A 16,019-nucleotide genomic window follows, 5' to 3' on the forward strand; every position below is an offset into this window, starting at 1 on the left:
TGTACTGGTGCAACAGCGTGATTCCCTGGGACGTCACCCTAGGGCTAGACGACGCTTCAAAACAGCAAGGTGTCACCACATGCGAAAAAAGGCCAGAGCTCAGTACTTCATGTGAGGTGAGGTGTAAGGTGGGTTAGTGATGTCACATTGGCACCAAATTTCACCACAGTTCTGCCCAGCGCCACCGTGAACGTGTCGCATCTCTCTTGCGTACATCTACATTGTTACTCTGCAATTCACACTTAAGTGCATGGCAGAGGGTTCATCGAATCATTTTCATACTACTCTACCATTCCACTCTAGAATGGCGCGTGGGAAAAAGGAACACCTAAATATTTCCGTTCGAGCTCTGATTCCTCTTATTTTATTATTATGATAAGTTCTTCCTATGCAGGTGGGTGTCAACAAAATATTTATGCATTCGGAAGAGAAAGTTGGTGATTAAAATTTCGTTAACAGATCTCGCCGCAAAGAAAACCGCCTTTCAGTGACTGCCACCCGGACTCGAATATGATGTCAGTGACACTTTCACCCCTATTGCGTCAATCCTGCCTGGTAAGGATCCCATACGGCGCAGCAATATTCCAGCAGAGGACGGACAAGTGTAATGTAGGCTGTCTCTTCAGTGGGTTTGTCGTATCTTCTAAGTGTTCTGCCTACAAAGCGCAGTCTTTGTTTCGCCTTCCCCAAAATATTATCTATGTGGTCTTTCAAATTTAAGTTGCTCGTAATTGTAATTCCTAGGTATTTAGTCGAATTGACTGCCCTTAGATTTGTGCAATTTGTCGTATACCCAAAATTTATCGGATTTGTTTTAGTACCCATGTGGATGACCTCGCACTTTTCTTTGTTTAATGCTAATTGCCACTTTTCGCACCATACAGAAATTCTCTCTAAATAATTTTGTAATTGGAATTGATCGTCTGAGGATTTTACTAGACGGTAAATTACAGCGTCATCTGCAAACAATCTAAGGGGGCTCCTCAGATTATCACCTATATCATTTATGTAAATCAGGAACAGCAGAGGGCCTATGATACTACCTTGCGGAACGCCAGATATTACTTCTGTTCTACTCGATGATTTACTTTTCACCTTCTCTTGAGGCCTCTGTCATTTAGGTCAGAACCGTGATTGCCAGTGTTGAAATCACGTGGATTTCTTACGGGTGGCCGATGAAAACATTTTGAGACACACAGTCACCCAGAACCGACACGAAAAGGTCTCTGTGGTGTGGCGCAAATGCCTTCAAGGAAACCACCCCCTTTACCTTAAGGAGTTGATACCCATTCGTTTCGCTGTCGAAAACGGCGGACCGCAGTGCGATATGCAACACGACAACGTTCTTGACAATTTTTGACGCTGATGACACCTCACGGATGATTCAACGATCCGAAGCAACAAAAGGTGCTTAGACTTTCCATCCCTCCTGTTTCGCGCGCTCCTGTGTCATGGTCAGAGTGGGATGCGTCATTGGCACATACGTTGAATCGGTGTGTCTCAAAATGTTTCCCCTGGCCACCCATAAGAAAACCGCGAGAGCGTCGCAGTTCTAACCTCCATCGGCGAGGCGTCAAAAGAAGGGGTGAAATGTGGGTAAGTGGAGGTGCCGACGACTCTGTCATCGTGTGACACGTCCTCAGCTGCGTTGGGCAGAATTGTAATGAAATATGGTGCCAATATCACATCACTGACATCATTAACCCACCGCACAGCTCACATGAACTTCTGAGCTCCAGCCTTTTTTTTTTTTTTTTTTTTTTTTTTTTTTTTTTTTTTTTTTTTTTCACTTGTCGATACGTCGCTGTGTGGATCGTCGCCGAGCCCTAGGGTGACGTCACAAAGCGCAACGCTATTGCGCCATTACAAAAGAAGGATGTAGGCACCTTTCAGCTCAATTTCAATCTTCTACGTCGCAACGAGAAACAACGAGATTTCGAAAGGGTGATCATTTGTGTTGCGGAGAGTAATAATAAGGCTCGGAAGCACAAAGAATTATTTCACCTGATTGATGTTTTTCTTGTTAGCAACAGCTCCTTTATCACGCTGGAGCCTGGAGCCGTTTTATACGTATGTAGTGGCGTGAGGTGTTACCTGGTGCGTCGTGTGTTTGCAGGTGAGGGCGTGAGCGTGGTAGCGGGCGAGTTCAGGATCACCAACGAGGAGTTCGTCCCGGAGCTGGCCGACCCGGGCTCGGACGACTTCTCGCAGCTCTCCATGCAGATCTGTCGCCAGGTGAGTGGGAGGTCCACGCGCCAGCAGGAGCACTGTGTAGATGTTTTTTCAGCGAGTCGTCTCGGACTCTCTCGACACGATGTGCGATGTCCCTCCATGCACGCCTGGACGTTGTTTTGGTCATCAGATCTTCCAGGGTCATTTTGGCCTTTCTTTGATACCCCACATTACCACCTTCTCCTTGATTTCGCTCAATGTGTCTTACCTTTAGCTCTCCCGAAATAACAGCTTTTTATAATGGGTTTTCTGCTGCCACGATATGCTCGAAAGTACCTTAATTTCATCTGGAGTATTTTGATTTCCAAAGATATTTTTGTTTATTTTTTTTCAGAGTTATATCCTTCTCCAAACTAAGACTTTAGAAGAACCAATTTTACTGTGATCCACATTTTTCATAGTCCACAACCCAACAAAACTATGGGGAAGATCACAGTTCCAGCCTTCTCTACTTCGTCCAATAGTGAGAGAATCCTTTCTGAAAACCGACTTAACCGCGACTTAACCGCGACTTAACCGCGACTTAACCGCGACTTAACCGCGACTTAACCGCGACTTAACCGCGACTTAACCGCGACTTAACCGCGACTTAACCGCGACTTAACCGCGACTTAACCGCGACTTAACCGCGACTTAACCGCGACTTAACCGCGACTTAACCGCGACTTAACCGCGACTTAACCGCGACTTAACCGCGACTTAACCGCGACTTAACCGCGACTTAACCGCGACTTAACCGCGACTTAACCGCGACTTAACCGCGACTTAACCGCGACTTAACCGCGACTTAACCGCGACTTAACCGCGACTTAACCGCGACTTAACCGACCACATGAAAGGACTGGGGCAGTGTTTTAAGTGCACTTCGTTCACCATTTGACAAATTTTATTACCATTTAAAAACAAACACGATGCATGCCTCGAATAACAATTTTCTTACATCAGTAACCAATACATTAAACATCAGGTTAAAAAAATCATGAACAGTTAAATCAAAAAGGTAACAATAGTTTGGATACCAGCAACACTTAAAAATTAAACAGGACTTTCTATCAAATGATGACTCTTTATAGAGGAGGTCATAACACTGGAAACCTCCGTCAAATGTTATCTTTTCAACCACAGACTGTATATACACTGCTCCGCAAAAGCCCCTGACATTAAAAGAAAGACAGGGGGAAATACCACATTAAATACACCACTAAACCAAAAGAATGAGCAGTTTACGACAGGATTAGGCTCCTATACTAACGAAAACAAACCTGGCAAAGTTGAAAAACATGTTACACTGTTAAAACAAGAAGTACCAAACTGGCATAGACTAATTGACCGCTTAGGCCCTTAGAATGAGAAATACATTAAACAGTTAATAGATCACAGTTGCGTAACTTAGCGAGCGGCGACATCTTCGACGAAGATGGTGAAGCCCCGCGTGGAGTATACAACCACAGCTGCAAACGCAGTATGGCCCAGGTGTCCCATACGACGGCATTCCACACAGTCTGTGACGCTGGAACAGGCTAAAGGCACGTCTAAGTCCAGGCTCCCACTGCCACAGTTACTCCGCTCAGCGAGCTGGCTGAGCTGTGTAAACGTGTTATAGTATGCACGCGCGGTGGGTATCACAAAATTAGTTAGTAGAACAAATAAATAATTCCAGAAGTACTGCCGAGCATGGACTACGAAACCTAAACGTCCAGAAACGTGCAGTTCAACTTGGCTCCTCTGCTATGTACGAACTTACCGGGAACGAGACTGGCGGGGCAGTGAGACTTCTACACAGCTTAAACAATCACGCCCATATGCAAAACTTGGATCTAAGCTTTCAGACAAGAAGTGGGTCTCTCTGAGCCAAAATTCACACTAGGCGAAAAAGCAACAAGGGGCCTTAATTCGGCGGCCACTAATCGATTTTCGTGCACAACTAGAGTACCATACGGTGAATTAATCAGTTGAGTAAGCTATACAATAAGAAAAGGCCTGACCCTAGAAAGTCGTTGTACGCACCCAACTTCCCAATGCTCAGAGTCAGTATGCCTCGCCACAAATTCGAGGCAAACGCCTCGCTTCCTCTATCGTGACCAAGCTGTATCGTTTCTCTTATTTCCTTAGTGCAGGAGATGCTTTTTGCTATAGTAGATCCTAAAAACATATGCTTATCACCTTCCTCGGTGACATTTCGGTATATCATCAGATTAGTCTTCGTTCCTGCTATCAGAAATTTTATTTTCTTCAAATTTCGCCATAGGTCAGTTTTGACTTTTTTTTCCTGCTTTTAATATCTCCCTCAGTGCACACTGTCATCCGTGTATCTAAGCTGTTAGTTAAATACCCCCCTCCCCACCACTTGAATTCCAGTTTCCATATCTGTCAGGCCCGCAGTTCTCGACATGTTCTCACCATACAAATTCAAACGAAGTGGGGATAATATATATCCCTGTCCGATATCTTTTTCTGTCTCTAGTATTACTGTATATATGTTTCACAGGGTGATTATAATTAAAGTTAAACTTTCAAAACGCTGTAGAAATAACACCACTGGTCAGTATGACGTCAAACTGCAACGGAATATTATCGAAGAAGGGGGGAAACGTATGGCAGAAGAAAAAAATAGTGTGAAAATTGATCAATAGACGGCGCTGTATGTGTCAGAATACATAAATCAAAACACCTGTCATGCGCACGACCAATTGAAGTTGTTATAAACATGCCGGGTACACTGCTTTTCCTATTTTCGCGTCTGCGGAGTTCACCATGATCGTCTCTATGCAGAATCACGCTCTGCTTGTAAAGCGGTGTTAAAAGAATGATGACTGTGCACACGTCGCTCTGCGGAAGTTCCGGACACTGAAGGGTTTGAAAAAGCCGTTGGTCCGATGACTGCCGTGGGTCTGGAGAAAATGATTTGGAAATTCGAAAACACTGGTTCTTTTTGTGTTCAGCCTGGTAGAGGGAGTAAACAAATTGATTCGACGTCAATGGAAGCAGTGGACACAATAATCACAATAATGCAGGAGGATACGAGTGGTGGTGTGCAAACGTGTAGTGTATAGAGACTTGCACGAACATTGGCCATACACGTGAGAACGGTGCATAAAATCCTACGAAACGCTCTTCTTTGTTATCCATTCAAAATTACTCAGATGCACGAGTTGCTTCCTATTGACCTGCCAGCAACAGAGACCTTTGTTTTAAAATATCTTGCTCGCATGGAAGTGGACAATGATTGGCGGCGGAAGATTTTGTGGACAGACGAAACCCACTTCCATCTGACAGGATAGGTAAATACACAGAATTCTCGAATATGGGCAACGGAAAATCCACACACAAACCAACCAGTACCACTTCATCCTGAAAAGGTCACTGTCCGGAGGGTTTTACGGCATCATTTATCATAGGTCCATATTTTTTTCGAAGAGACAGTTGCTTCCGTTCCTGTTACCTATACCGTCACTGGTAATCGCTATGAGTGTCTTTTGCACAACCACGTCAGTCCAGCTCTCCAACAGCGTGGATGTGTGGATGGAATCATTTTTATGTAAGATGGCGCACCACCGCTCATTTCGGAAATGCTAGAATTATCAGCCGCCATTTCCCTACAGCCAGGCCGTTCCGATCACCTGATCTTAATCCATGTGAGTTCTGGCTATGGGGCTATGAGAAACATGTTGTGTTCAGTATTCCGATTGCAAACTTAGCTGCATTGAAGGCACGCATTGCGCAACACATTCTGAACGTGACCCCGGAAACACTTCGATCAGGTGTGGAACGTGCTGTTTCTCGATTTCAACTTGTTGCAGAAAACGGTTGACAGCATATTGAACATGTTTTGCGCCACTCACACGGACATTAATAATCCGATTTGATTTTGATGCTTTTTGTGCGGTTTTTGGCCTCAGGACAAATAAAAACCGATTTTGCACGTCCGATGTGATATGACCTTGCCCTGGTGGATGGGCTTACGTAACTACCACACCTGTACACCCATGCGCACTGAGTAGTACAATTGTTTAACGTCAAACGCACACCTTAGGCATGTTGTATCATTCATTCGTCATTTGTAGTCCACCACCATTCAATTATGATGCTTATAGCGCCATCTATTGCTACCTTTTGTAACTACTTATTTTTCTTCTGCCATATGTTTTCCCCCTTCTCCGATAATATTCCGTTGCAATTTGACGTCATTCTGACCAGTGAAGTTACTTCCACAGCGGTTTGAAAGCTTAACTTCAATTATAATCACCCTGCACATGTAACAGGCTATTGAAAAGTTTCCGTTTGAGGGCGTTGCTACAGCGCATATGTCACGTATCGTGACTCCGATGCGAATGCGTAAGCACCGACGTGTAGACAACGAATTAGCGTGGCATTCCTGTCTTTCGGGAGAACGTGAGCTATGGCTACTTAATTACCAAGTGCGGCCAAACAGGACCCACCTGGGGAAGGAGGCTTGGTATTGAACTTAAAAGTCCAGCGTCCACATGTGGTGATATCCTTTTTAGCATTATCCACATAAATATCTCTTTGGAAAAATTCGATTTGTTCAGTCCACGCGGATCTGATTTATGTCGATGTTGTGTGTTAGAGTGCTGTGTTTGTTCGTTAGGTTACATTACTACTACTACTACTACTACTACTACTACTACGTCAGTTAGTAAACAAATTCTGCGTGCCTTTGGAGCAGTATCCCGCCTCAAAGTAATCTCACAAGGGAACCTCCCCATCGCACCCCCCTCAGATTTAGCTATAAGTTGGAAGAGTGGATAGGCCTTGAAAAACTGAACACAGATCAATCGAGAAAGCAGGAAGAAGTTATGTGGAACTATGAAAAAAATAAGCAAAATATACACACTGAGTGGTCCGTTTGGAAGATATGCAACTTCAAGGGTCTCCACAGTCAGGAGTGCCGTGGTCCTGTGATTAGTGTGAGCAGTTGCAGAGCGAGAGGTCCTTGGTTCAAGTCTTCCCTCGAGTGCAAATTTTAATTTTTTGGTTTGAGACAATTATTATCTGTCTGTCTGTCTCCCCGATGCGATCACTTTTTTGGGAGTGATAATCACATAATCACATCCACAAGAAAACCTAAATCGGGCAAGGTAGAAGAATCATTTTACCCATTCGCCAAGTGTACAAGTTAAGTGTGTCGACAACATATTACTGTCATGTGACGCACATGCCGTCACCAGTATCGTATAGAATATATCAGACGTGTTTTCTGTGGAGGAATCGGTTGATCTGTGACCTTACGATCAAATGTTTTCGGTTCCCATTGGAGAGGCAAGTCCTATCGTCTACTAATCGCACGGTTTTGCGGTGCGGTCGCAAAACACAGACACAAAACTTATTACAGTGAACAGAGACGTCAATGAACGAACGGAGAGATCATAACTTTGCGAAAATAAAGAAAGTAAATTTTTCGCTTGAGGGAGGACTTGAACCAAGGACCTCTCGTTCCGCAGCTGCTCACGCTAACCACGGGACCACTGCGCTCCTGTATACCCATTTTCCTTGTTGTTGCTTATGTTGCGCAAGGACTACTCAGTTTGTATATTTTGCTTATTTTTTTCATAGTTCCACACAACTTCTTCCTGTTTCCTCGATTGCTCTGTGTTCAGTTTTTCAAGGCCTATCCACTGTTCCAACTTATAACTAAATCTGAGGGGGGGGTTCCCTTGTAAGTTACATACTGTTCCTGCATAGCTGTACGACGAATAACAAGCCACGACTAACCTGTTATTAATCATGTAAAAACATTTTTTGTAGAATATAACTAGACTTTTTTGAATAGTGTACTTATTAATTTTGTATAATTGCGGAATATGTATGACTTATTCTTTTGTGTGTTGTGAGTTTGCTTGCTTGCCTTGCATTAAATTTGTATTATTCATTTTATTACATTTACAATGACGTGTTCATTAATGTAACTACTTAACAATGTGGGGTGCAGGTTTACGTGGATTTTAGAACAACATCTATCCACGGACTGTTCTAATTATTTTCACTTAGATTCATCCATAATAAGACACAAATTTCAATGTTTGATTAATGTTCACGTGACTGGTCGTGACTGTTTTACATGTTTTATGTTATGTATGTTTTGTGTGTGTTATGACAGTGTTGTCACTGTCACTCGTTTCAGCGTCAGTACTGGAGCTACTTGAGCTATCTCTGTCGGCCTGTCTTCTGTGCCTTCTATATTGTATATGTCACGTTCTGCTTTTGAGAATTTGTTGACGATCACGTTCAACTCTATGTACCTTGATTCCTCAGTGCATCGTGTAGTGTTTGCTTCCGTTTTGTGTTATCACGTAAATGCGTGTATCTAACGCATTTCAAAAGGAAGTGTTCTGCGGAACTAATTCCCCCCATGTGCAACGACTTACTTCTGAAAACGACATACACTGCAAGTGTGTGGGATAAGGGCCATGTCTAGTTAAAAAGTTAGCCAATTAACTGATAATGTTCGGACTTCAGCCCCAAATCACCGAAAGGTATGACGTAGTGGTTAAGGCAGAGTAGCGGGACTGGAATCCCAGCCTCGCCAACCTCCTTTAGGTTTTGTGTTTCTTCGCTAAGTGAGTTGAGGTGAATGCGTCGGGTAGAGCAGCCGCAGCCGGTTTCCTCGCTCATCCTATTCCACCAGAATTAGTTCTCCGTATCAGATTACCTTGGCGTCTGCAGGAGGCTAAACTAGAAGCTTTCTTTCGGCGAAGAAGAAGAAGAAGAGGGAGGAGGAGGAGGAAAGTTGGGAAACATTTTACTCTCCTCCTGGGAGACGTACTGCATTTTCGAGAATGAAAACATGGTCCAGGTAGATTGTATTATCTTTTTTATAGTCTACGCGACTGGCTAATTTCCGCCTTCGGTCACTTTAAAAGACCTATCTTAAGCTGCCAGGTCGAAATTGGCCAATAACATAGGTAACAAAACAATTATACATCCTACCTGGACTACGTTTTCGTCCTCAATACTCGTTGGCGGTGTGGACCTGCACAAAAATAGAACTTTAAAAAGACTTACCAATTTGCAGTACGTCTCTAGAGTATGTCAAGAAACTAATAACCTCTTCGATAATATCGCTAAAAATCAAGAAGTTACTCAATCTCTGTGACCTTTTTCACATCCCAGTGTGAAAATAAGACAAAGTGATCAGAACATTCGTCCAGAGTGACAGTTCAATAACAGATTAATCTGTCGCAGCATCTGGCGAAGGTCTGCTTCCTTTCTGGATACAGCGTCCAGTGGGGCCCACTCTTCTACATTCATCTTAACTTCGACGAAATTCCGGCTCTCCACGAGAGTCTACAAATGGAATCTCGTTTGCCTTTCTGTTAGTGGGGATGGAGGTTTGGCTTCAGCAGCAGACGTCACAAAGCTTAGGAGACGCTGTGCAGCCGTTGTTTTTGCCGTAGCCTTTGGCCGCCGTGATTTTGACGGGCTTCGCTGTGAGGCGACTGTCAGTGGCGTCAAAGAGGTATCGATCTCCCTTGGATGTTTGCCGCTTTGAGCTGCCGCGCGCACTCGTCGCAGCGCCATATCAGATTTTAATAATAATTTAATTAAAACTGCGAAGCGCGCCATGGCATCGTCTTTTGTGTACTTTGTTTGATGCCCGCCTCGCCCCTCCCCCACGTACATTTTGTGCTCCCCTCCCTCCCTGCGGCTGCGATATCGTGCGTCTCCTCCGCTTGCTCCTTCCCCCAGAACTGCTGTCTTCATACTAATTGCCCTCGTCTCCCGGGCCGCGTCTGTTTTCAGCCCCTTCTCGAATTAATGACCCCTTATCGCCCTAATCCTGCCATCACTTCTTGAGAACAGGCCGCCAACGCTCATCTGCCCGTCGCACCATAAAGGAACACGGTAGCGAACGGGCTTTTACTTATTCGGACTGTGTTTTCCGTGAGTTTGTCGCTCACTGATGTTCTGTGTATTCAATATTGTTTTTATCGATACCTGAGAATTTACTTGTTTCCGCTCAGGGTCGAAACAATGTTGTAATTGCAGGTAGATTTCACATGACTTTTTTAGTAGCACAGATTGTGAGACTTCCGATTAAAAATACACCTTGTGACGGAGAAGCGACAAGAAGCAAATAATGACTTTGTTACGCAAGTACCAGTGGCTGTGGTTACTTGTTATTTCATACTAATAGAAATCAGCAAGCAGTGCGCAATTTCGGATAGTGATACATGATTACACAAGTGATTCAGTGTCATTAAATAACAAGTTACAAGCAGCAGGTATTTTCTATGATTTGTCAGAGGCATTCGATTGTGTGAACCACAACATCCTTTTAAGTAAATTAGAATTCTATGGTGTCACGGGCAGTGCTGCAAAATGGTTCAAGTCATACCTCGGTAACAGGAAACAAAGGGTGTCAGTGCAAGAGACTAGTGAACTAAGTCATCAGTCATCATCAGAATGGGAAGAAATTACATGTGGTGTCCCACAAGGATCCATCTTAGGGCCATTGCTTTTTCTTGTGTACATTAATGATCTCTCATCAGTTACACTGCCAGAAGCAGAGTTCGTTTTGTTTGCAGATGACACAAGTATTGCAACAAATAATATGTCGAGTGTAGTTCTAGAAAGATCTGCTAATGATATTTTCATGGATATTAATAAATGGTTTAAAGTCAACTCACTGACATTAAACATCGAAAAGACTCACTATATGCAATTCAGAACCTGTAAGAGGTTTCCACCGAGCATATGCATAAAGTATGAAGAAGAGCAGATAGAAGAGGTTGACAGTCTTAAATTCCTGGGATTACAACTTGATAATAAATTCAGTTGAGAGGAGCACACCACGGAACTGCAGAAACGCCTTAACAAATCTGTATTTGCAATTAGTGTGTTAGCAGACATAGGCGACATAAAAATGAAAAAGCTTGCATACTTTGCCTACTTTCATTCCATAATGTCATATGGTATAATATTTTGGGGTAACTCTTCAAGTCAAACAAAAGTTTTCAGAGTCCAAAAGCGTGTAATGCGTTTTATTTGTGAAGTAAATTCACGGACGTCCTCTAGAAATCTCTTCAAAGAACTGGGTATACTAACTACCGCCTCTCAGTATATTCACTTGTTAATGAAATTTGTCCTAAATAAAACATCTCTTTTTCCAATAAACTGCTGAGTTCATACATACAATACCAGGAACGAAAATGATCTGCAGAAGGACTTAAAAGCACTTACTTTAGTTCAAAAAGGGGTCCACTACTCAGGAACACTCATCTTCAATAATTTGCCAGCAAACATAAAAAAGTTGGTTACAAATAAAGATCAGTTTAAAAGGAGCCTGAACGATATACTAGTGGCCAACTCCTTCCACTCCTTTGACGAATTTTTTAATAGAAACAAATGATCTATTGTATATATTCATACTATTAGTATTGTTATTTCAGCTTTAAAAAAAATTGGCATGTTCCACATCCACGAGGACCACCTCAGCACGGATCTATGGAACGAAAAACTAATCTAATCATATCACAATGCTTCCGATGCATTGAGCTGTAATGTATTCTCAGTATTTTACCAATCGGGGTGTACTGCAGTGCTGGTGATTCGACCGTTTCCTGAAAAGTACCATTATTTTCGTACAACACTGCTAAAGCAATAAATACAGTTGACGATTCTGCCTTGAACAAAATAGTTTATTCTCGTTAGCTATTTCCCACACAAGTTTCCGTGGCATTAGATCCTCAATGGATCTTTATTTCATTCAGCAACACATTTGGTTTCTAGATTAGATTCCTGCCTTCTTTGTTACGCGCCTCTGTACAATTTAATGTTACGTCAGCAGTTTTGTTGCTGTTCGTGATTGTTTTGCGATATTTAACTATCCCTTCAAACGGAACACGCGCTGCTACTATGTTCGCTTTTCACTGATGCAACAGATCCACTGAGAAGGTGTAGTAGCAGCCAAACATGTTTGGAAAATGGTGAACAAAAGGAAATAATGTTACTTTAAACATGTTTTTTACTAGCTGATTACCTGCCGTTTCCATTATTAATTTACCACAGTCTTCCATCAGATAGAAAAAGCCATGAAATCTGTTGTAAAAACAACTTTATTTATTCACAAATTTTAGCTCTGCTCCCAACACAGTGTTCGTTCACTACTAATCACGCATCTTCTTACTGCGTAAATGGACAATTCGAAGGTGAAAACCGGTCGTGCACTAGTATGCTGCAACGAATATTTCCTCTGGAATGCTAGCAGTTCCGTGATATTAGTGCTGAGGTAGTGACGGGTAACAGCAGAAATGCGATCAGCGATTCCTGGACCTAAAAGTCTACTAGTGTCAAACCTAGGAATTAATTTGAGGAAGATATTTTTGTAAATGTTCATTTGGAACACAGCATTGTATGCACGTGAATCACAGGGAAACCAGAAAAGCAGAGAACCTCAGTGTTTCAGATGCGGTGCTATAGAAGCATGTTTGAAATTAGCTGAACTATTAAGATAAGGAATGAGGAGGTGCCAGAAGGAATGAGCAAGAAGAGGAATGCATGAAAAACATTAAAAAGAAGGGACAGGATGATACAATGCGTGTCAAGATGTTGCGGCAGAAATTCTATTGTATTAGAGGGAACTGAAGAGGGTAAAATCTACAGGGAAAGGCAGACTGGAATATATGAAATATAAAATTGACGCTGGGTGCAAGTGCTAATCTGAGGTTGCACAGGAAAGAAACTAGCGGCATGCCACGCCAAAACAGAAGTTGAAGAGCTGAAAATAAGTACAACAACAACGACGACAACAACACCACCACCACCGCCGCCGCCGCCGCCGCCGCCGCCGCTCTTACCATCATTATATGTAAAATTCATTTACTTAGATCTAAGATATTCGCCCACTGGACACACATGAGAAAGGTCACATTCGACCAGTGACAACAGAACGGTACACGCCTAGTGATAGCTGTGTGTTCTTGTACACGGCCATGGCGCAATGGCGATGTAATGAGGGTGTGACGTGTTTGTGTATATGTGTCCAGCTGGACGAGCTGTTCGGGCGCAGCGGGCTGTCTGGCCGGTACAACGGCTCTGCGGTGCCGGCGCTGGAGGCAGCGCGGCCGTCGGGCGTGCGCGTGCGCTGCCGCCTGCTGCTGCTCTCCCCGGAGCCCGAGCCAGGGCTGGCCGGCGTAGAGTTCCTGCGCGGGCTCAGGCACCGCCGAGGGCGTATGTGGCTCGGGGACTTCACCATCGACGTCCAGTCCATCGGCTTCCAAGGTCAGTGTACTCTCTAACAGTCCTCCTGCTATATAATCCTATTGACAATTGGTATATAATTGATCTCTGGTTCTGCTGGCAATCCTATCCTTTCCCTGCCCCCCCTATACACAATCGTCTTCTGCCCCCCAATCTCTCCCACCCTCCTTTCCTTCCTGCCTCCACCCCCCTACCGATCCCAACAATTCCCGCCCCCCCCCCCCTGCCGACCCAACAACTCCCGCCCCCCCTGCTGACCCAACAACTCCCGCCCCCCCTGCTGACCCAACAACTCCCGCCCCCCCTGCCGACCCAACAACTCCCGCCCCCCCTGCCGACCCAACAACTCCCGCCCCCCCCCTGCCGACCCAACAACTCCCGCCCCCCCCTGCCGACCCAACAACTCCCGCCCCCCCTGCCGACCCAACAACTCCCGCCCCCCCCTGCCGACCCAACAACTCCCGCCCCCCCCCTGCCGTCCCAACAACTCCCGCCCCCCCCCCCTGCCGACCCAACAACTCCCGCCCCCCCCTGCCGACCCAACAACTCCCGCCCCCCCCTGCCGACCCAACAACTCCCGCCCCCCCCCTGCCGACCCAACAACTCCCGCCCCCCCCCCCTGCCGACCCAACAACTCCCGCCCCCCCCTGCCATTCCACCAACTCCCGCCCCCCCCCCCTGCCGACCCAACAACTCCCGCCCCCCTGCCCCTTGCAGTCCCTGGTAGTCGCTGTCACAGCACTTCTGCACAGTGTCGACTGCTGTCCATTTCCTACCAGGGTCATAATGCAAGGTGGCAAAGACAGTGCGAACTGAATGTATATAACATTGTAAGTAGAATAAAATCGCATTGCATTCCTGTTACTAGTAGAGGTGTAATGTTACTAATATCACAGTAGTAGTTGCAGTTAACATCCATAATGCCATACATACGCTAAGGCAGGTCGTGAATATACTACTAACAAAAGTCACTAGATTCCAGGCCGATTAAAAGATAAAACAGAACCCCGAACTGTGTAAACTGTCCGAACAGTTAGCAGTGCTCAAACACAGCCCTATCTGAAGCAGTGACAACTGAGAGAAACAATACAAGACGAAATCTCCAAAAACTCAAAAGTATACTTATCGCTAAACGTAACAACGGGTGGCGCAACTAGTCATTTTTTCATACAGCTGAAGACATTCATTCGTCGCATTTCGTTGGGAGTCAGTGATTCAAATATGTTCTTTGACTTACAATGGCTGCAGTTTGACATTGGCTTGCATTCGCCATGAGTATCAAGAAGGCAAGGGACCAATCACTTAGTGTACTATATATTCAGCATCCTGGACAACGCTTGGATATTGCTGATAGTAACTGATAATCTGCAGAGAATTTAAGTTGCAGGACAAACGTTTTCATCTGTTGTTGACCTTTGCGATCATTCAATACAGTTGCACAGAATTATACTTCACATGTTACGCCACTTTTATAATATTTCTAACAAAAATTACCGGTCGTGTAGTTCATAACATTCATAACTCTCGTATCCTTTTCGCAAAATGTGGCTGCATCACAAATTTAACCTTTTGTTGAAGTTGCAGATTCTTACACGTCCTTACGATCAGTTAGAGCAGAGTAATTATGGATATTCTGTTGGCTAAACATTTAATGAATCAAGCCTTACTATGCTGCAGTGCTATTCGATTGATCTGCTCTGATGCTGCATCGCTGTCTTTATTCACAGTGGGTTGCACTTGCTGTAATTTAACAGAATACTCTCTGGAGGCCAACTTTGTCAGACGAACCAGCAAGTTTGTGTCGTCAGCTGGTTTATTGCTGTTTTGTGATTTTATTGACTAGTTTGGCACTATTTGTACACATGATACACCTGTTAAACAGAGTATTATTTCATGAAAACTGTTTCTACAACCAGCAGTATAAATTTATTTTATGCCACTACAAGGTGACAGTGATGAACGTACCTTCTTGGGAACTTCGTAGCCAAACGCTAGCGATTCCCATTTATGTAGCACTGTCTTAGAGTTATCATTGCTGAATAAGCAGCTCGGGTATGCCATATCTGTCTGGAAGTTGGACTGAGTGATTAACTTGGCAATGTTTGAAACTGGAGTTGTTTTTATAAGGTTCCCCACCAACTGTGTTCCTCTTTTTACTTATGGCCAATAACGATAACTTTCATTTAAGTTTCAGGGTTGGTCCACTGAAAATTATTTAGAAATGCTTCATGCTTTTCATGTTCGTATATTTCGCACAGTCGTGAAACCCAACTTAATGGTAGTGCAAATATGACTTACAGATATTTGCTGAAGTATCGCGCAGCGATACTTCAGTCCTCAAATTCTTTTGTTGGCATTGTATACTTCATTCGGATCAACCACTCCCTTATCGTAGTGGTACATCATAACATCCGTATGAAGCAGCAGCTTTATGGGAACTACGGGTACGTCTCACCAGGCACTTATTGTTGTTTTCTAAGTAGTACTGTATCCACAGTAGTTATGGTTCGTTTCCGTGACACGAGAACGTAAAAGCGAAGAAGACAGCGCTTCGACTGCACTCGCCA

At 44.2% G+C, this 16,019-nt stretch overlaps 1 protein-coding gene across 1 annotated transcript in view; it reads left to right on the top strand.

Annotated features, from left to right (window-relative positions):
• The window catches only part of LOC124605687 (prolow-density lipoprotein receptor-related protein 1-like), a 203,620-nt gene that overhangs the window by 134,313 nt on the left and 53,288 nt on the right, over window positions 1-16,019 (top strand). The window contains exons 4-5 of the mRNA XM_047137546.1: window positions 2,117-2,235; window positions 13,239-13,473. Of these exons, the coding sequence (XP_046993502.1) occupies window positions 2,117-2,235; window positions 13,239-13,473 (354 nt within the window). The remainder of the gene's footprint in view (window positions 1-2,116; window positions 2,236-13,238; window positions 13,474-16,019) is intronic.

Source organism: Schistocerca americana, chromosome 1 (assembly GCF_021461395.2).
Source record: "Schistocerca americana isolate TAMUIC-IGC-003095 chromosome 1, iqSchAmer2.1, whole genome shotgun sequence".
In the NCBI taxonomy this organism is placed as follows: domain Eukaryota; kingdom Metazoa; phylum Arthropoda; class Insecta; order Orthoptera; family Acrididae; genus Schistocerca; species Schistocerca americana.